Source organism: Notolabrus celidotus, chromosome 5, assembly GCF_009762535.1.
Source record: "Notolabrus celidotus isolate fNotCel1 chromosome 5, fNotCel1.pri, whole genome shotgun sequence".
Lineage (NCBI taxonomy): Eukaryota > Metazoa > Chordata > Actinopteri > Labriformes > Labridae > Notolabrus > Notolabrus celidotus.
The window spans coordinates 20462279-20484983 of NC_048276.1; the positions used below are offsets into that span (position 1 = coordinate 20462279).

The window sequence follows — 22705 nt, forward strand, 5'->3', positions numbered from 1 at the left end:
ATCTATGGCATCTGCGTGCACAGGTGCTTTTGAAATGTTGATGCTGTAGAAGTAATTCACAAGATGACAAGAATCCTTTAAAAAAAAAACAGTATCACAGGAAAACAATGTTAAAGTATATGAAATGATCTACAAGACCATATTTCAACTGGCCCGAGCAGGCCATTGAAACGCACAATCAGCTGGCCTTGAGTTTGTCAATCATACATCCAGGCCAGAGGGCTGGTTATAATGTTATGCCTTGCAAGGATTTCATTGTTTATAATGATTGTTGAGAGGAACAGTTGCAACGTTTATATGCTATATCCACGTTGCATACCCGCGGATGTGCGCAGCAGTGTCTGTCTGAAACCCACATCTTCCAACCCTGTTTGAATGTTTGAACAGAATGTGTCGTTAAAGTGCTAAAGTCAAGAATACTTACCCTGAAAACATGAAGCTAAATCATTGCTAAATATCACTCAAACGCAGTCTCTTGGCTTTTTCGTACACATCTGGCCACTTTTCTTTTGAATGCACCGTGTCTGTCCTCCCTCCACTCTTTCTGCAGGGGGAGGGGAGAAAAAAAGCACACAATTCAGTCGGATTAAATTAATACACTTGCAGTCAAGTCCACTTTATTTATAAAAACCAATATTGACCAAAGTGCTTTACAAGGTAAAAAGTATAACAAAGAAAAGAAATGCAGTCATGCAGTTAGTATTTACTGAGATAAAAAGGCTGGTTTAGCTGACATTTGTTGTATAAATGAGACACAAACTAACACAACCATTAATGTTCCTTTGTTAGGATAGCACGTGCATACAATTCAAATTCCATTTCTACCACCCCCCTTTTTCTTTTACGAAAACCTTACCGCAGCATCCACATTGGCCGGTGAGTCCCCATTTGGGTCTGCAAGCATAGAGATAACACTAATCATGATGGTTTCCACTGTGTGGATAGGCAGCCAGCGCTCCTCTGGTTTCTCATAGCCGTACTTGTCCTCCCCAGGCTCGTGCAAAATAGAAATACATACATCTCCATTCTTGTCAACTGGAAAAAACAGGAGAGTAAAATAATTAATGTATTCTTGTAGTATAATGGATATAATGCTTTTTCACTCAGGTTAACTAAGGTCAAAATTTTAGGACTATAAAACTATTTGCTACCGCTTTATGTCCGTATTTAGCAAAAGGTCCTTTGTTAGCTGTTGCTGCTTTCTTGAGTCTACAGAATGTGGATAGGTTTGTGTGAATTGCTCCCAATTCTCCCAATTCTTAATGACTGAAGATCTATCAAAGAGCACAGGGACAATGCTTAAAGCGTAAAAATGTAAGACATTTTTTAGGTCCTTCCATATTCAGTACACTTGGTAAACATCAGACATGGTTCATCCAACAAAATAGCAAAATATTGATTCAAACTCATAATTAGTTGACTGAAGTTTAATAACTTCTGAAAGCGTGTTATATTTAGTTGTGTTATTACTAGTTTAAAATTATGTACTATTGAGACTTAACTTTAGATTTTATCAAACAAAAACAGGGAAAGAAAATTATAAAAACATATTTTATATTCCATGTTCTAGACCAGGGGTTCCCAAAGTGTGGGTCGGGACCCCATGGGGGGTCGTGAGAAGTCATCCAGAATGTTTTTTTTTTTTTTTTTTAAGTTATCTAAAATTAGTACATTTTACCCATTATAGTTAAAAATATTGACAAAAATAGTAGCTAAACTTGAAATAAAACCTAGAAAATAGAAAATGTAATGAGTTTTCTGCCTTTCTTTGTTGCCAGATGACTCCTAAGTTTAGGGTCAGTGACCAGTTAATTGTCAAAAGCATCAGTAGCAGCAGGTTAAATCATAACAGCACAAGAAACTCAGCCACATGTTCATATAGGTAGGCTAATTTTCAGCAGACCAGCTAAATGAAGCCACATTAAATCACTTTAAGGGACAGTAGGGGTCGCGAGTCTTTGGCATCAATATTTTGGGGGTCGCGGTTTGGGAACCCTTGTTCTAGACAACCTGTAACACAAACATAGTGACAAAAGTATTTTCTATCCATCCAGCTATACATCTTTTTTATCTCTTGACATGTGACTCAAGTGGATCCTTGCTAGCCCAGGTTTGGAAAATATCCCACTACATTTTGTTGCATTTACCTCTTCAAAAGATATGTAGCCACTTTCTCAAACAGGAACTCATACAAAGAGACACAAAAATCATTCAAAGTGTTCTGAAATTGTGCCTACCATTAGGATGCCAAATATCTGTGATAAATTTCATCTTGGGTGGCCTGAGGGGGTAGTCTTTGGGAAATGTCAGATGAGCTTTGAACACACCACCTTCACTGTGAACAGATAGAATCAGGACAAAAAATCAATATTACATCATAGCTCATAAATCATGTCAGCAACAAAGTTCAGAGAGAAAGCAAAATAACAATTCACCCTTCCACATCCCAGCTATGAGACAGTGATAGACTTACTACAGTGTGTCTGGGGGCCCGATGATAAGGACTTCCCATCTGTAGAGATCACTGTCCTCTATTAGGCCTGCTGAAAACCCCTCCACTGGATTTTTGTTCAGCTCTAGATGAAAAACAAAGTAAAAGGGAAATCAGAATGTCCAATACAGTATATTTCTTTCTCCAGAGGGGTGACCAAGTAGGAAGCAGTATGGTGCTGAACACATCCTTGTAACCCACACGCTAAATCGCACCACAATTCTATATATTTAATCATACAGCTCGTTAAATAACTTCAGAATTGATTAAAAAAATATCAAGAAAAATTCCAGATCATGTGTCTTCTTCACTATGTGTCCCTGTAGAGTTTATTTCTTTTGCTATTTTAAGATCCCTTTGTCTCCACTCCTCCCACATGCTTTGTTTTGTTTCAATACTTTTGATTTAATCATATTTGAAGAACTCTTCTACAAGTTATCAATTTAGTAACATTGCCATCCATTTTGCCACAACGTGAGTGCTGCAGACTTTTCATAAGATGCCCTAATTGTTAAACAACAGTGAGCAAATGACACCAAACATAAACCTGTGCATATCATCATCAAACAATTGTGAAAGATTCAACAGCATGCACTACAGCAGTGCATTTACTGTGTGGCTGTAAACTTAGTAGTCATGAGTTTGATACAAGCAATGCATCAATTATACAACCGCAATTCCAAAAAAGTTGGGACACTGTGGCAGGTTATTGGTGCCTTCCCAGATGTCCTCAAACTTTTCCTCAGTCCATCTTAAATGAGCGCAGGCCCAGCGAGGTCACCAGTGTCTCTAGATCATGTTTATTGGTTTCCTCTTTGCATTGTACAGCATTAACCCACATTTATGACTTTTAGAAGTGTTTGGGCCCATACAGGGATTTCAACTACAGAGTCAGCTTTACTTCTGAGAGACTCAGCCGCTTACGAGTGTCCTCTGTATACCAGGTGTGTTTTTTTTTTTAAACATTACAAGACTTTTCAGTGTTTTGTTGTCCCTATCCCAACATTTTAGAAATATAGGAGTTTTTGGACCGCAGGAACTTTACCCCGGAACTAGGGACTTAACCCCTGAACTATGTGCATTTCAACCGGAGGAACCAGGGTCTAAATTTAGTTCAGGGGTAGATCATTTCCCCCCTGAGAAGCCCCTGCTTAGGGGCTAGTACTTTTCAAAGGTCCTGGGACTTTCGGTTGAACATAACGGTGTTTGTGGAGTTTACACAGTTGTTGAAACACAGAGGGAGTTCCTTGGAATGCATACTAGTTTAGTTTTTTATTAAGATTTCAAAATATTATTTAATATCATTTTTTTTCTCCATATGTCACTGGCCTGATTTGCACAATCTACCCGGGACTTCAGCTTGCGGTCAAAACGCAGACAACAATGGGGGCACAGGAATCTTTTAGTTCCGGGGAAAGTAGTTCTGGGGGCTAAAAGACCCCGGAACTCTTGGTCAAAATGCACCTTATGTTGCTGGCATCAAAATTCAAAACAGGCATATAGTTTTCACAAAACGTGCCAATCAGTTTAAAAATGAAATATTTCTTTGTAATTCTTTTTTTTAATCACGTTTTTCAAAGGGAGCACAGGATGTTCACTCTCTGTTTTATTTACTTTTACATAGAGTCCAGAATCTGATATGTAGGAGCACTCCAAGAAGTTGTCTTACTCTGTGTATTTCAATGCAGATCCAGATTATGAAGGTTATAAAAAGTATTTTTTTAATGTATGGGTACACATTAGCAGCAGTGCAGTATTAATGCCCAATCCTTCTTTACTGCTATTCTAGCTTTCTTCGGATCTATCTTCAAGTATGTGTCATAAGGGCTGCCTCAGTGCCACAAGTGGTATTGACACTTTTAAGTCATGACTTGACGTCCTCCATGCACTATGCCTAAGGAAACACTTAGATTGGATTCAATGTCAAATACAATTTTAAATGTCATTCCTTTTTATCCCAACAGCCTCTGTACAAATTTGAGCATGTGCACAAGGGAAATCAAATACTGTGTGTACTTATTTTCTTTTTTAATTTAGGGAATGATTCCAAAACTAAACCGCTTCGACCCGGACAGATGCTGAAATGATAATACACACTTTAATTAGCCACTCAGATTATTGCAACTCTCTCTCTACTGGTCTCCCCAAAGGTCTGTGAGAATTACATTCAATTCAAAACAAAGCAGCCAGGACTTTAACCAACAACAAAGAAAAGAGATAGGCTGGGAGCCAGGCCCAGGATGTTTTTTGCTACCTTTTTTTCATTAGTATTTCCAGTTAGCCCATACCTTGGGCCATCTCAAGGTGATAATGAGCACTCTCAACTCGGGCTGTTTGGTCGTGAGGGGCCAAAAACCCCTTTTTTGAAAAATGCTCCTGGCATGATAATGTAAATTTAGAAAAAAATGTGTTAAAATTGCATTCTTTGATATCCAAGTATGAAGTTTGGCATATAGTATCCTGACACATAGGGAAAAGTGTCAAAATAAGATTCTGGTGCTTTCTGATTTTAGATTTTAAAATATCTTCCACAAAATACACAACAAGACAATAAAAATAGCATCTGTTGGATGAAATCTCATATGAAATGGTCACTTTTGAGCATTACATGGTCACTGTCTCATTTGTATTTAAAAAGAACTGCCCAACTTTGTAAGCTTTAATTCAAGCTCTAGATGGCTGCTGTATCTTAAATATTACACTTCCTGTGGCCATAAATACTTCACCTGTCCCCAAGTCAGCTTTTACTGCTATCTGAGGAGAATAACATAACACATAAGTTAAAATGAGGCAGCTTTTAGTTTTCAAGGCCATGACCTGAGGAACAGCATCCCCCTGGATCTGAGATCAGCAGTTTTTCTTTTAATGTTTTTTAATGTTCGAAGACCGAATTAATTTGGCTGTTAACTTCCCATATCATAAATGTTGTCTTGTCATTTACTTTTATTAAAAATGTTTAGTTTTGTTTCTTTAATACATAGCTAGTGTTATTTAAATCTGAAGTATTCATATTTTTAGTTGGTTAATCATTCATTGTTTATCACTGATCTTGTTTTATTAAGCACTTCGGGCTGCAACTTTAACCCTGCTGTCATGTTTGTTTCTCTGGAACAGTAATAATGTTCCTGGGTCAATTTGACCCAGGGCATATTCAATTATCCAAAAGTGTCAAAACCACAAAAAATCCTAATACAATTTTTTTTTAATCCAATTTTTTACTTCAATACTAACGATTTAAGATTTCATCCATTGGTGTTCCTTAATTCTCACAGATCATGGTTCAATGAGAATAACTCACTCGTTTTTCATTAAAATCCATGTTAATACTTTTTTTAATGTACATTGGAAAGCCCTAAATTTAAATACAACTGTTTTACATGACATCGATTTTTGTTTATCTTATTTTAAATTTTGAATTTTTGGATTTTTATGAAATGATATTGATAAATTAACATGACACCTCTTCTTTCACCTGCTGCCCAGATTTTTATGCTACATTTGGCTGGTTTCGAAGGCATATATTGCCTAAAATAGACTTTAAAAAGGGTCAACATAACAGGAGGGTTAAGCAAAGGCTGCTGTATATAAAGTTATCATTGTTATTGTTTCAGTGGAATACAACTGACTTAAAATTTAATTACATCGTTTTAATAACTCTTCATCAAAGAATATCCTGGCCCATATCAATCATTGATCTCTAATGGGTAACATCTTGAAAACTACAAATCAGTACATCATGTCCCTTACAGATTGCACATGGAATTTACGTGCAAACAACACCAAAACCTGATAATAAACACATCTGCTACAGCATCAAAATGTCAAACATTTGATTTGGATGCTGTTGAAAAGTGTGTTGAATTATAAAGACAAACTTTGATTCACAGTAAACTGTTGTGATGAAGCAAGATGAACATTTGTTAGCTTGCCGTGTTAAGGCTAACAACAGTGACAGCAGCGGACTCCAGCCTGCAGATGCAGCCAGTTTGTTAAATATGTTAACAATTCAATTTGATTGGCACGGCAAAATATGTCAAATAGCGCAATGTTACATCCCTTTATGCATGAATATAATTAACAGCATCATGTTGGTCGCAAAACAGAAAAATCACTCGTTGAAAAAAGCGACACAGCACTTGTTATGTCGGTTGAAATAAATGTAAACACATCGAGACAGCTGAAGGCTAACGTTAGGCTAACTGCTAACTGCTCGACACTACAAAGTCGCTGGGACTTCTGACAGCGGCTTTCATCTGAACACTGAATGTAACATCAAAACATATCAATGAGTTGATCTCTCAGCACAACAACGGCGCATTCTGATCAGTGTTACAATCTGAACGCAGTGCATTTGACATTAGACGTTGACGTTATGTGGAAGGTTCAAGAAGACAGTTTGAATCACAGCAAACTGGTTAGCTCGGCATCAGTTCACACCAATGTTTAATATATTACCTGCAAGCTGTCTCCTGAGTAACAGCGCCGACTGGGACTCTGTCATAGTTTAGCAGATATAATGCAGCTATTTTCAATGGTAATATTTTGAGGTAACAGCGTTAATTCAACGTTCACAAAGCACTACTTCGTTCTCTCTATTTTCCGTTTAGCATTCTCCTCATTCTTCTTCTCCGTCGCCTTCTCCTGCTGCTACTCTGGCAGCTTCTTCTTCTTCGTTAAGGATTTACAGCAGCCGAAATCATCATTGACGCATTACCGCCACCTCCTGGACACTGCTGTGATTGCAGCCTGTTCGAGTACATGCTGCAAAAAAATGTCAAATTCAAATTCAAATTCAAATTTGCATTATTGGCATGAACAAAGAGATGTTATTGCCAAAGCACACAAATTCATACCATACATTATATATATTCACAACACACTACACTCACCATATACACATTAATCACACACCATATTCATTACATATTATATTCGTCACATACATATCAACAATATATTGCATATTCTATACGCTTTAATTAACGATTATCCATACAGCATATTTCAATCTCCTCATCCGATGCGGCACGCTCACAAAACCCCACCCAAAATCAAACACCATGGGATGGTGTGTCCCTTAGGCTGTGACAGGCAGACACACATTTAGCAGCCAGAGGAGCTGCTGACCCTTCCCCCAGGAGAACTGACAGTTTCTCTTTTGGGGTTAATGATGGGAAGTTTAGTACCATTTTAGTAATTTCCCTGTAGTGGGCATCTCTTAGAAAAGAATGTCCCTTGCAAATACATTAAACAAATCGTTATTGTGACGATGTGAATTGTTACGGAAGAGGATTAGGGCCACTGGAAAAAATAAATAATAGTTAAGGTCAATTTTTTAAAAATTATTATTATTATGAGAAAAAAAAGTCGGAATTCTGAGATTAAAGTCAGAATTTTGGGATTAAAGTCAGAATAATCTCAGAATTCTGACTTTTTTCTCAGAAAAAAAAGGTTAACATTTTTTATTATTGTTATTATTCTGAGAAAGAAGTCAGAATTCTGTCTTTAATCTCAGAATTCTGACTTTTTTCTAACAATTCTGACTTTAATCTCAGAATTCTGACTTTTTTCACAGAATTTTGACTTTTTTCTCAGAATTCTGACTTTAGTATTTATTTTTGTTTATTAATTCATTGTATTATATTTAGTCTCATTGATGTATTACCATTATAACTGTTATTAACATTATTACTATATATTGATATTGTTTGGGAGATATGTCATATTTTTTTTTCTTTTATCTTTCTCTATGCTCACTGAAAAAGTGAAAAAAAGGAAATTATGGCTTGTATTATTATTTTTGTTCTTCAATACTTGGGATGCACAGTATTCTGTTGTAAAAGTCACTCACTATACATCTCTTTTCTTTTGTGACTTCCGGTGTTGATCTGTCATTGGAAACTTGCCATATTTCTCCAAGGGTACCCTACTGCAGGCAAGATGGCGCCGCCACAACATCCACACCGGAAGTCCATACCGGAAGTCCATACCGGAAGTTACAAAGCTAAAAACGTTGCAATAACACCCACACCGGAAGTCCATACCAGAAGTTACAAAAATAAAAGCCTTCAAAAAACAGGAACGTGAACGCAAAATAAAAGCCTTCAAAAACACGTAGGTTTACGCGTAATTCTATGAACTTTTTTGCACTTACATTTTAATCGTATCAGTATTATTGACTAGTTGATTGACTCCAAAAGTGTATAGGCTGTTGAGAATTCAAGTTACTTAGAAGCCTGCACGAATCACTAAGTTATAGTGTTAACGTCTCAGCCATGCACAGCCTTTTGTTCCGAGTGTGTGTTGAAATACTTAAAGCTGATTATGATGCTGCCATGATGACATCTGCATATGCCTCTCTTGTTTTGTCTGGGTCATATGTTATTTTATGTTGTGTTAGCCTGACTGTACCTCACCTGTGGTGTGTGTCCTGCCCCTGCACACCTGCTTGCCTTTGACTGATTCCCCCAGTGACCCCTCTTCCTTCCTGCACAGCTGTTCCCCACAGGTTCAATATGATAACTGTGCAGCGTGCAGGAGTCTCTTTCCATGGGGACTTGTCACATTATCTAAGTTTGCTGTAGTGTTTGTTCCAAATTACCTTGCATGCTGTCTGCCTATGTGATCACATGTATAGATTAATGAATGAATGAAATACAGATCCAGAGTAGATCCACAGTCACGAGAGAAGAGCAGAATGTTATCTATGGTGCAGGGGCGAGTGGAGGAGGAAAATGTAGAGGTGTGTGGTGACTGTTTCTTTTTTAACATAATTTGTAACACGTTACAATGACACAGTGACAGGGGTGTTCATTAACCACAAGAACAAACGGAGGGAATGGTTTCTCCTTCTATTTTGAGACATTAGATGGGCGTAAACACTCTGAGCTTGTCAAACAGTTTTATTCAGATTGAATGCTTGATGCATGTACACCAATGTCTTAACAAGATCACTTTATTTGGCGTCCATGAAAACATTGAAGTTGGAACCTTCAATTAGAATGACTAGAAAAACTGCAAATGTATACATAGCTACTGTTTCTTTCCATCCAACCCCTACTTGAAATGTAGAATTATACTTTATTTTATGTTCTTTTAATGTTATATGTATGATGTCTTAACCCTTTTGTATTGATAATGTTGTACTTGAAAAAGAACAATGCACTTTTACTATTACAAACTCCAAATCAACATAGAATATTAGGACTAAAATATTTCAACTTGAGGCACCACTGTCAGCCACTGATGATAGATGTACAGTACACATTTCTGGGGAGCCTCTGTTGTTTTTGTGGTGAATATAGATCTCTGTGTACAGCTTGAGTGTATTTTCCCTCTTACTTACAGTCTTTTCCTTCTCATCCCCTCCCCCCACACACACTAACACTCTACATTATTCTGTTCTTCATACACAGCGGGATCTCTCTCACTCACTCTCTCTATCACAATTAGCTTTCTGCTAATTGATTTAGCAGCGACAGACTAATGCAATCAATACGCTACACGAAGAAGAAACTTCCAGTTCGAAGCATCCGGCATTGGGTAGAGAGGGGGTTAAAGAATCACTTCCGGTATGGACTTCCGGTATGGACTTCCGGTGTGGATGTTGTGGCGGCGCCATCTTGCCTGCAGTAGGGTGCCTCTCTATTTCTCCATAAAAATATTTATAAAAAAAAAAGAATTCTGACTTTAATCAATCAATCAGACTTTGTTTATGAAGCGCTTTTCATACAATGATATTGTAACACAAAGTGCTTTACAAAAAAAAATTAAAATAAAAAGACCCCCCCCATCCTAATCCCAACCCAGCCCCGACCCCAAAACCTACCCACAATCCTTAAGTGAAGAACACAATATATTCAGCAATAATAATGAAACAATAAAAAAAAATACAAAAATACAAATAAAAAAAGAAGTTGCTGACATTAATCTCAGAATTCCGACTTTTTTCTCAGAATAATAACTGCTTCTCTGGTGGCCCTAATCCTCTTCTGTAAATTGAATAAATTAAACATTTATTGTTTTTTATCATTTAAAAGGTACCCTAACATAATAGACATTTCTCAAAATGTGCTAGTTAGTTAGTTAGTTAGTTAGTTAGTTAGTTAGTTAGTTAGTTAGTTAGTTAGTTTGTTTGTTTGTTTGTTTGTTTGTTTGTTGTTTGAATGAAAAGCCTGGGATTTTAAACTTAAAACTAGTCACTATAGTTTGTTCTTAGAATTACATAGGCCTATTTCAAGTGTGCTGTTTAAATGACCCCCTCCTGTCATTAATCTTGTCATTTTAACCCCTGAGGCGAGAAGAAGAAAATGTACGTTGATCTTTTTAATCTTAAATGGCAAATTCAATTTTTACACTCTATTACTGAACCCGCAGCACACAAGTACATCGCATACAGTCCCCTTGATATACACTCACTTACGGAAAGATGTCAAAGTGAGAGGGCTGAACATGAATGGACGCAGGTGGGATTTCTTTCTTTTTCTCTATAGAATTGGCCTACACCAGCAGTGCCTAAGACAAGAAACTTCACCTCTCCAGCTTCTAGCCCAACACTTACACCAGTGCCTGCTTTGTGAACTGCCATAATGGACTGAGCTAAGATCATGTTTGCTGCTGTATTTGCTAGGGAATCAAGATATTAGCGATTTCTCACATAGGGTAAATTGCTATAATTTGTCGCATATACTTTCTTATTTTTTGCCGACTGCACTTACACAGGATTATGATGGTGAAGCCCTCTATGTCAACTTTTTACCAAGCTTAGTATTGGCTGTAATACATTCGACACCAGATGGCGACAACTGACTTGATCTTAACAGACTCTTACTAAACGAAAAAATGTAGCCTTTTTAACAACAAAACACTTTTGTTTTAGTTAATTTAATTTAGATTTACGTTGTAAAACTACAACCATTATCATTTTACCATGAATAGAAAGACAATAAACACAACTAAAGGCATTCAAAACACAAAATAAGACTTAAACAATGAGAAGTTTCATGTGATTAGCATGTTGTTTGGGTCATTTTAGTTTTTCAGGCCAACACATTTCTTCCTTAACGACTCTTTCCCATTTCTATATCTGTTTCAAAATTGTATATTTACTCAACAAAACTACTACTTCAACTTCAACTAAACTTTTATAACTATATTTACAAATTATTTTTCTTATACACTACTTTATCTAAACTGCTACAGCTATTACTACTCCTGTTTGTAGTGATATTACTTCAGAAACTACTGCATCAATCACTCATTACTTGCACAGCTGCAGCCTTTAAATCGTTTTCGTCATATTTGTATTTTTTCAGCAGTGTTTTACAATGCATTGTCAGCTTTCAGCATTCAGCCTTCCCACATTTGTGCTGCAAATGGAATGCAATTTTTCCAGTTAGCTTTTTTGTTGTGGTAACTTTAGTTTTATAGGCCAAAACATTTCTTCCTCAACTCTTACAATATGATTTGATGTTTTTATTTCACACTAACATTGAATGGTTCCTTCTCCACCTCAAGGTGAGACATGAACCTACTTTGTAGGGCACTAATGCTGACAGTAAAAGAGGAAGATGTCATAGAGAATTCTTCTTCAGCGGTGACCATGAACCTGGCTGTAGCTAGATGGTTAAAGATAGTTTATCTGAATGATCTGGTTTAGTTATACAGTCCATTTTGTGCAGCACAAAAGCTTGTAAACCAGTAAGCCTGTGACTTTGCCACAGCATCTGATGTCTTTAAATTTGGGCCTATAAGAGTTCCCAGCTAACACTACACTGGTTAAAGGGTAATGTTTATTATATCCCTGAAGGAAGATTTCAGGTTTTATTTCACTCAGCTTGGTGGTTGGATTGTTATAAATAGACATATGTGTCCTTAGTGATTCTCCAAATCTGCTGACAGAAACCTCAGTTCTGAGAGGTCTGTTGTTGAGACAGAGGCGTTTTTCTCAACATGTTTTTGATGTTATCACAACTTCTCTTAAGAACTAATAGTGGAGGGCAAATGACACTTACGACAGAAGTTCATGGTGATGAAGACAAATGAGAACACTGAGCTGTGAAGGAAAGGTGGGAGAGATCATATCTGTGTAAAATGTTTTTAAATGGTTGAGAAGGTACTTTTAATACATTCACATTAGTAGATATAGTCCACATGTCTCAGTTATAAAGCAGAAGCCATTTCAGGTTATGAAGGAAACAGCCTATGAAGTAATCATTCATCAGTGCCCGCTTCAAAGACAGAGCCACAAACACATAGCGAAACTAATTAATCTATAATAACCACATGACACCCACGTGTACCATCTCTGCACGTCTTCACTCCTGCAGTGTGTCCAGCTAATGAAATGATATTGATTCAGGCATAACTTTATATCATATGACATTGACGTCGTATTTCCTTTTTTTTGAGGAAAACCAGCCGATATGATTAAATTAAACAAATGATAGAAGTGCATTTCAACAATGCAATCAAAGTTAGATTGAGTATCATCAGATGATGTTATCAGCTTGGATTGTGATTGCTGGATGTCCCTTATCTTACATTTCCCAAATACAACAATGCACCATGTTGAATAGCATTTGGGGTATTAGAGATGTAAAGTAGGTCTGTTCCCCTTTCCCAGTAGTGTGTATTAGACCTGATTGCATCACAGTGGTGATCTGTGTGAGAGCATATGACCAACCCTGAGTGGGCAGGTCCCTCCTCTAACTTAATATCTCTTCAGGCATGAATGTGAAAGCTGAGGACTCTGTCAGCTTCCTCGAGACTCAGAGACACACTGAGAGACACTGAGTCAACTCACAGCTGCAAACATGGAATAGAGTGAGAAGAACGCAGAAACAAGGCATCGGCAACAAGTAAGTGAGACTGATTTATACTCACATCCCCATTTATACTAACAGTGAGCAGCCTGAAGGTTTACATATACGTGTGATGTGAATGCATTAACTACAGCATCAGTGTATAAGAGAAAAAAGTTAGGTCTTAGCTTCTTTAGGTTCATATGTCTTATACACAATAGTCCCACTGTTATGAACAGACTCTAACCAGGGGAAATGCATGACGTTGCTTCTATTACTAGCATAATATGCTAATACATTTCAACTTGGCAATATTTGCAAGGACATTAAGTTGAACACTCATGGTGATGTCTCTGTTCCTCAGATCCATGTTGGACTCATATCTCATTTCTCTTACCATACATGAAGCATCTAATCTTTCTGTTAGTTGTTGTGGGCATTAACAGTTTCCTTCTCCTTTCTGAGTTATTTTGACATGGTATGTTTGCAACAATTTGTACAAACACACAGTTGTGTAATTACCTTTTGTGCCACAGGGCTCTTTCTTAAGTGTTTCTACAACCCACATGAACTTATTTCCCCCAAACTAGATTACTTATGAGGCACAGGGCTAAAAAAGAAACGTGTCACCTCTCACCATGTGTCACTAGGTCAATCATCTTACAGGAAGAGAGGGAAAACAGATCTTGTTCTGTATCATCTTTCTTTCTTTAGAGAGCATGTTCTATATCACATTACACAGTGTTTTACAAGAATATACCGGAGCAAACAAGGCAGATTAAACGTGTTAAACAATCAAACCCATTGAATCATAGAGTCACCAACGACAGGACGGTCAGAGACTCAAGTAAGTCTATGTTTAAGAGTGGATTTCAAAGTGACCACTGAGTATGCTGACCTGATTTCATCAGGCAGCTCAGTCCGGATGGGTTTCAGGTCTTTGACTGTTAACGCTCTTTCACTCCTAAAGTTCTCAGGAACACATGAAAGGCCTCCACCTAAGGACCTCAGGTTGTTTAGAGGGGCTCAGAAGTGATCAAGAGGTCAGAGCATGGAAAGAGGTCATGAATATCCTTAAAAGCAGGGGGCTTATTTCTTGTTTGATTTCAGCTCATGCATGCGTGATCTTCTTTTAATGCAAGTGCTTTATCTGATCATCTGCGGTAGATGCCAGACGATCAGCTGGCTTTCACGCAATTGATGTGAAGATTGCATCCTTTTTACTTTTCACTTATTTTTAACTCAGTAACTAATGCAATGTAAAATGTAGAGCAGTACAATACTTCCCCCGAAAATAGGATTGCTACCCAATTACAATAACATGAGTATGTAGTACTGTTTACTTTCCCCTCCTACTTAAAGGTAAGTGGTAAGATCTTACAACTCATTCTAAAACATACAGGGGGCCATGAGTGTCATAATGCTGCAGCACATTAATGAGACCAAACACAGTGAATTATTCCTCTAAATCTAAACCATCCACTCTCCCTTCACAGGTTGTAAAAAAGCTGCTCACTATGGAGCCAGAGGTATCAGTGAGTTCCCCTCAGGACAAGCCAAGGCCTCGATGGAGTCGGGGCTCGGGCTCGGGCTCGGGCCTACACTATGGCTCTTTTGTAAACAGCCTTTCATCGCTCACACCAAAAGTACCAGACAATCAGCCCATATCACCGGGTCGCGCCAAGATAGCTGTAGCTGTGCTCTGCTACATCAACCTGCTCAACTACATGGAGCGTTATACAATCGCAGGTCAGATAAGGTCCTCACTTGATGTTCAAAAAACATGCAATGCTCCTGGTATTGGTGGTAATATGATTTTTTTTTTATCAAACAGGTGTCCTGCTTAACCTGCAGAAATTCTTTGATATAAGTGACAGTACAGCTGCTCTACTACAAACAGGTATGATTGACACACTCACACAAACATCACCTCTTAGCAGTTTAAGGGAAGCTACTTTGAAAGCTCAAGTTTTGCAAGCAATCAGTTACTTCATAACAGAAGAAGTTAAACAACTGCTGGGAGAAATCTAGTTTGTATGATCTACATACTTCAAAAAAGAAGTTAAAACTAAAATGATCAGTCTGACAATGTGCATGAGATGCTAGTTGTATAAGACTTGTCATGTGTCAAATGTCATGTTGTTGTGTTTTGTGTCAGTGTTTACGTTTATTGTTCACTTGACCAATCTACCTGAATCACAATGCAAATATGCAGCTGAACTGCCTGCATGCTACTAAAAAATGTTGTTAAACTACTGAACTGGCATGTATATCACTCCTCAATCACTTTCCCTGTCCAAGAAAATGTTCTAGAGACACAATTATGAGAGTGTTTTATGGTTGGAAATTCACATATTTATTAAAGGTCCCCATTTTATGTGGTGATACTTGAGCCTGCTTTGTGCAACATGCGCTAAAATTTAACTGCAGAGTAAATCTGGTTATTAGACAGGAGTATAAAATTAGACATGTACACATACATTCGCACCAATGTGTGGTGCCCCTCGGTTCTAAACTAGTCAGAGATCTGTGCCTTGATAGTCAGTATTCTTGCGCAATGTGAAATCTCTGGGTTGTATTTCATGACACTTAATATGAGCCACATTCACGAGACAAAGCCAGAAAAACAAGTGAAAATATCTGCCAATGCAACAAGGTTCATGAATAAGATACATTTTACTTGCCGCACTCTCTGTTATTTTTCTCATTACATGCAATTTAAGGATATTTTTTTCCCTGTAATTTCTTGAAATAAGATGTTATATCAACTTGTCTGATGAATGTGGCTTGTATGAACTGTAGTGAGATATTTAACCAGAAATTAGACAAACACAGTTGGTAACATTTGAATTTTTTTCAGTGCAGGAGTAACATTAGAATTCCTCACACATTTTCTTCACTTCAGTTTCTCCCATACCATTACAGGGTCAGAACTGACTCTTATTCATGATTTTACAGTCTTCATCTGCAGTTTCTTACTCCTGGCCCCTCTCTTTGGTTACCTTGGTGACCGCTACAACCGGAAATACATCATGGTGGGTGGACTGAGCGTGTGGCTTGTGACAGCGGCAGCAAGCTCTTTTGTCACTGAGTCGGTAAGAGAGAAATAGACACGTTCACACACACATTTTACGAGCACTTAAACACGACATGATGGGGAAAATGTCACTTCCTGCTGTCTGTAGTGAGACTGTTCTTCCTCTTTTATCTGACCTTACTTGAATGGAGCTGCATGTACCATGAGTAGAAGAGAGTGGTACTTGGGTTAAGGTACTTATCCTTAAGGGGTAAAGCAAAGCCCTCATATATATATATATTTACACTTGAGAAAATATAACATGTTCTTGTATTTATGAGCACAACAAAGAACCAACCTAAATTAGATGAAAGACTTTTGAAATAAAAATGTATCCTTGATTATTTGTTCTTATTTAGGAGATGAGAATGGTAGGCTACTTGTTGAGCTTGTTCCTTCAGTCTTGGCAAACCTCACCTGTTCCCTGATCTTTTCAGTTATTTTGGCTCCTGATGCTGCTGCGAGCGATGGTTGGCATTGGAGAGGCCAGCTACTCCACCATCGCTCCAACCATCATTGGCGACCTCTTCACCGGAGCTCAACGGAGCCTTGTGATCTGTCTCTTCTACATCTTTATCCCTATTGGAAGGTAAAACCATTACACATCTCCCCTACATGAGACAGGTCCCTGCTGGTCTTGGAAGAGTAACGGCGGCTTGTCGAAGCAGTGAAAGAGTCAAACTGTACAGGAAAGTTCATATATGGTGCACATAAGGGACAGAAGTCATGCAATATTTACAGCTGCAGGCACAAGCAACTTCAATAAAACAAAATATTCTCAGAATTAACTACTTATAATCCATTAATTCTAAACTAACAGAGACCTAAAGAGCGTCCAGGGGGCCATCAGATTACCTGAACTGCCCCTTTAGTGACTGAGGTTATGACAGCAGACTCACTGCGTAAGAGGACATTAAACTGATCCTCCAAGATGAGGAAGCAGAGTGATTTAGAGGAGGATATGTCAGAACAAGACAACAACATGCACCACCACAACTCTTTTGAATGCACAAACTAGTTTGTAATAAGCTTTTTTGATGTCTTCTGTGCTTTATGTTGAGTAAATAGTTATAGATGGTAGTTACAGGGTTTTTTAATGAAAATATATGATTTAATAGTTGTAATGATTATAAATGGTTATATAACAAACACAGCAGAAGAAACAACAGATCTAGGATGTTATTGCTTTCATTGGTGTCAATGATATCTTGACATTTTTATGTCTGTTACGCTATCATGAGTAAGACAGAACAGGACATGATATTGTGTGACAATCAATGTTTCTCTCCAAAAGTGAGTCGTATAAAATAAAAAATAAAAAACACTCCTCCTCTCTGCTCTTTGCTCTCTGAAACATCAAGTCAGGATGAATCATCCATTCATGATTGTCAGAAAGGCTATTTATACTACTTATTATATTAATAATGTTTTCTAAGAATATGACTCAAATACATGGATTGTAAATGATGCATTTAATGCTGATTGGAAGCTCTTTAAAGGTCAGTTGAACAGCATTGAAAGTATGAATAATGACTCTAGACAACTAAATCAAAGGAGAGAAATGATCAATAAAGATCTCTAAATATTGCATCAAGAGTAATGTTAATGTTGTGGCTTTGACTCAAATATATTTCGCCCAGATGTCTCAGATTTTGAGGTTTAATAACCAAGCATAACTTCAACTATGAAGACATACTGCCTTTCAGCTGCTTAACATGCAGAGATGATGATGTGATGAAAGAAAAGAACAATGTAACCCTGCAAAGCTGATTCCTTGAATTTTCAGCAGCTCTACAGTACTAGTGAACTTCTTTGTGTCACAGTTACAGCCTTTGTGATAACACCGCTCTGTGTTTTCAGTGGTCTGGGATACATCACAGGGGCAGGGCTTGCTACTGCCACAGGAGATTGGCGCTGGGCCCTCAGGGTGAGAACATTTTCATAATTATTCAGAGTGTGAGTTAGCTGAGCACATACAGCTTTTTGAACACTTGTCATTGTTGACAGATCACTCCCATCATGGGTGTGTTTGGACTTGTGATGCTGGTCTTCCTATGCCCAAACCCACCCAGGGGTGCTGCTGAAAACCACGGAGAGGGCATCACAGGGCAGAGCACGTACCTGGAGGACGTCAAGTATCTGCTGAAGAAGTAAGACATGAAAACTAAATATGCACTTGTTCTATTGTCATGAGCTATACTGGGTCTTTGAGGTTGATAACAATATTGTTTTAGTACAAATAGACAGATGATACATCTTTGCTTCTTTTATTGTTGTTAACCATTTTTTCCAACAAAGAGTAAGGGAGGTGTAATGTTGGGAGGGGATATGAATCTGATATGGAACCCAAATTTGGACTCTTCTTATTCAAAGATTCAAAGATACACAGTGCAGACAAAAAAGCATGTGTCTGAGGAGAACATGATCAGAAAGTGGCCTAGTGGACATAAGGAGAAATCTACATCTGCATGAAAAAAAATACACACAATACTCAGTTTATAATAGATTAGACTACTCTTTATGTAATATGCTGTTAGTTTGATCAATTTGTCAGATCACGCTGCTGTCTCAATTATTAAAAAGTAGTAACCATGAATCTCTTTGGAGATCAGATAGTTCACTTTTACAGTATACACAAAATATGTAGAAAAATAATGAAGGTGTTGGCTGAATGTGTAGCCATAAATATTACAGAGTATACAGACTTAATAATATTAGAGGAAGAGGCCAAAGCATTAAAGAGGGGTCATATAATTTCATACTCATCTGCAAAAAAAAAAGAAAGCGGAAGAAACACAATTAAAAGAGTTACTGGAGGAAATTGAACAACTGGAGGAGAAACACGGGGAAACAGAGTGGAAAACAAACTAAGAATTAGACAGAACGCAAACAGCACAGGTAGAAAGACAAAAGAGGTTTAGGCAACAAGAAAGTTATGAACATGCGACAAAATCCCCAAATATCCGGCCTGTAATAAGAAATTAACTCAAACATTTTTTGAGCATTTCTTTTATACCAGGATAACCAACCCAAGCTTCCTCATTTATTATTAACTATGAAACAGGTGGAATAAAACAAACCCAAGCAGAAAAGATCCACATTAAACCCAAAACAGCATCATTTGATAAACTGGCATCAAATGTATTGTTCAGGCTCTGATAACATGACACTTTGCATTAGACTGCACAGTTAACAGGGATATTATTATTTTTATTTTATATTCACTAATTCTCTTTCTTTCTTTTGTTACTCTGAAACTAGTAAAAGTTACTTGTGGTCAACATTTGGAGTGACAGCTACAGCCTTCCTCACTGGAGCCCTGGCTTTCTGGACACCCACTTATCTCTCCAGAGCTCAGGTCGCCCAGAACATCAGACCCCCGTGTGAGAAAGAGCCCTGCAACCCCATAGACAGGTGATACTGAACATTTGACCTTCAACATCCTGTATTTACTGAAGTTCCTTCAAATCACCTCAGTGCTCTAACAAAGCTGTCTGCCTCTCTTTCCTGTGCAGTTATATCTTCGGAGCTATAACGGTGGTGACAGGCATTCTGGGAGGATGTCTCGGCACTGGTTTGTCCAGACGGTTCAGGGACAAGGTGCCATATGTGGACCCCATCATCTGTGCAGTGGGCCTGCTGGGATCAGCCCCCTGCCTCTTTGTCGTCATATTTGTAGCATCAACAAGCATCCCTGCCACTTACGTAAGAGACAACCTTCTGTATTAACTTGTGACCTCTGAATGAATGATGTTTTGAAGTATGAGTTTACAGATGGGGGTGTATACTTAAGACTGTGAGTCAGTTCCTTCTTACAGTGTTAGTTCCTGTTTGTCTTGTTCTATAAAAAGGAAGATGTCATCTAAACTCCCACTGTTCACTTCGGATGTGTGATAAACTACATGAGTTGACTACATGATTAAACATTGTCACCTTCTCTGGCTGACTAAAAATGACCTATTATTAAAACTGTAAAACATACCCTTGATAAAGATCCCTTGTTAAGTCATAATTATGAGATAGTTATAACAAGGTAGTTAGCTATGTTTGAGTGTTGGGCATGTGTATTCTAGAGCACCTGGATGCATAAGCGCATTTGCATTGAGAGAAGCTGTTAATGCAGAAAAATAGCGATGTTTTCATATTTGTTGAAATTAATGATAGTGGTGAACTTGCATGTGACAAAATGGAAATTTGTTTTTTGATACAATAGATCATGAATAACAAGTTCATGGAGAATAGTGCTTAATTTCAGACTTAAATCAATCAATCAGATTGTATTTATAAAGCACTTCTCATACCACACAGTTTATTACAAAGGGCTTAACAGAAATTGATGATAATAAAATAAACCATCAATAAGACCCCATTCCAACAAAATGTTGTAACAAGCTCATCAAAAATATGTTGTAGAGCCAAAAAAGTGTAAAACAAGCAGCATTTATTGTAAAAGAAAAAAAACATTGTGCTTACATGTCTCATTTCAGGTATTCATTTTCTTAGGTGAAGTACTGATATCCCTGAACTGGGCTGTCATGGCGGACATACTGCTGGTGAGTTTTAACGATGCATCTGTGAATCCGTGTGAAGCAATGCTGAAAATTCCAGTAAACAAGTGGCCTTGTGTTACTTTATGTTTCAGTATGTTGTTATACCGACCAGACGGTCCACAGCTGAGGCTCTGCAGATTACAGTCGGTCATCTTCTGGGTGACGCAGGAAGTCCTTACCTCGTAGGAGCGGTGAGAAATAACTCTTCTTTAATCAATGGTACCTTTGTCCTAAACCATGTTAACTGTGCATCATTGAAGAGTTGTCATGTTTTCACATCCCTGCTGTAGATTTCTGATGCTTTAAGCAAATCTCAACCTTCGAGTCACATCTGGAGCTTCCACAGTTTGAAATTTAGCCTGCTGGTCTGCCCGTTTGTCGGGGCTCTAGGTGCGCTATTTTTCTTCATGGCTGCTCTTTACATCACTGAAGACAAGAAGGCAGCTCTGCGACTAGTTGAAGGTACACAAACTGATATTTGCATGCCTTTTATTCTGCCGTTAAATTTTGAATTCTTTGGTTTGGGATTTTCAAGTGGATGACACACTGGCCACCATTAAGTCCTCACCATGGTGTTCATTAATGCTGGAGAGTACATCCCTGCCCGAACAACAGCTCTCTATTTGACTATCTGAATAAAATCATCCTACTTCTGTTATTTCATTATCTGCAGAACTTAATGAAGAGTTACACCTGGTCAAGTTTCTGTGACTTTCACCACATTCTTACGTCAGCCATTTTCGTCATGCTCAAGGAAACTCAAATGTTGTTATGTGCTGCACAGATGTGTTATATAAATGAAGGTTACCTGATTCATTTTTAAAATTTAACTCCTTTAGTCTGACGGGTAACAGAATTAAGAACTGATAACAAAATCCAGAGGGACACCAGGCCATATTTGTAAATCAATCAATAACAACTTACTAGCTTATCATAGAAAAAGGCTAACTCTAACACTTATATGTTTGCTAGGAATTGACATCAATTCAACAATGAATATTATCTTTGCTAGCATGTTATTACTACCCTATGTGTCATGTCATTTTACCAAATAATATTGGCTTTCAGCTACTCCTCACTAACTGTATTATGTAGTCGCCAAAGTGTTTGAAATGAAACATTACCTCGTATCTGCCCCTGCATAACTGGTTAACATATATGTTAGTGTTGTTGTTTTTTTAAGAAAGGGTAGATCCCCTCAAGATTTTTTACCATCCATTGTCTTTTCGGTTTATCAACAATCACACGACATATTTGACACCATGATGTCACAGAAAACTGTCTGCTTCTTAAATTGGGTAAATTTTTAAATACATGCTTTATTTTAAAAATGATTCAGCTGTGTTTCTGTGTTTGTGTTTGTGTGTGCAGAAGAGCCCCCACCACAGCAGGGAACTTCAACTGAGGCACCGATGGAGATGAGCACACAGGAGAAATGAGTCCGTAAAATGTCAAAAGTGGCCATGTAATTATTTTATATGTAAATACTGAAAGTTAAGTTAAAAAACGACTGCTGTGGACAAACTGGTGTTGGAGCTGGCTTGAAAAACACTGTTTGGTCCTCTTACAGTTACACAATGACAACAGATCCAGAGAAACCTCATCAAAGTCTCAACTATCAGATGCCTTCACTAGAAATAGTTATCTTTGCACTGAGGATATAAATAGCTTTTTTTTAAAACCTTTGAATTAGAGACAGTTTTATTTGTACATGCTAGGAAGGCGGGTGCTTTTTAAATTGAATTGCTGTTTTAAATTTTTTCAATAAATCTATTATTAAAAATGA

At 37.7% G+C, this 22705-nt stretch overlaps 2 protein-coding genes across 3 annotated transcripts in view; one reads left to right on the forward strand and one right to left on the reverse strand.

Annotated features, from left to right (window-relative positions):
• The window catches only part of ube2g1a (ubiquitin-conjugating enzyme E2G 1a (UBC7 homolog, yeast)), an 8862-nt gene extending 1702 nt beyond the window's left edge, over positions 1–7160 (reverse strand). The window contains exons 1-5 of the mRNA XM_034683297.1: positions 6947–7160; positions 2474–2576; positions 2238–2335; positions 857–1035; positions 425–544 (exon numbers count right to left, since the gene is read on the reverse strand). Of these exons, the coding sequence (XP_034539188.1) occupies positions 458–544; positions 857–1035; positions 2238–2335; positions 2474–2576; positions 6947–6992 (513 nt within the window). The 5' untranslated portion in view covers positions 6993–7160 and the 3' untranslated portion in view covers positions 425–457. The remainder of the gene's footprint in view (positions 1–424; positions 545–856; positions 1036–2237; positions 2336–2473; positions 2577–6946) is intronic.
• spns3 (spinster homolog 3 (Drosophila)) overlaps positions 1–22705 on the forward strand; it is a 26832-nt gene extending 4127 nt beyond the window's left edge. The window contains exons 1-14 of one of the 2 annotated variants that reach the window (XM_034683295.1): positions 10879–10956; positions 13218–13350; positions 14790–15042; positions 15128–15193; positions 16252–16388; positions 16807–16958; positions 18230–18296; positions 18377–18519; positions 19631–19783; positions 19885–20074; positions 20857–20922; positions 21012–21110; positions 21210–21381; positions 22291–22705. In XM_034683295.1, the coding sequence (XP_034539186.1) occupies positions 14811–15042; positions 15128–15193; positions 16252–16388; positions 16807–16958; positions 18230–18296; positions 18377–18519; positions 19631–19783; positions 19885–20074; positions 20857–20922; positions 21012–21110; positions 21210–21381; positions 22291–22358 (1545 nt within the window). In that variant the 5' untranslated portion in view covers positions 10879–10956; positions 13218–13350; positions 14790–14810 and the 3' untranslated portion in view covers positions 22359–22705. Of the gene's footprint in view, positions 1–10878; positions 10957–13217; positions 13351–14789; positions 15043–15127; positions 15194–16251; positions 16389–16806; positions 16959–18229; positions 18297–18376; positions 18520–19630; positions 19784–19884; positions 20075–20856; positions 20923–21011; positions 21111–21209; positions 21382–22290 lie in introns of those variants that run through there. The other variant, XM_034683294.1, reaches the window with a different exon arrangement.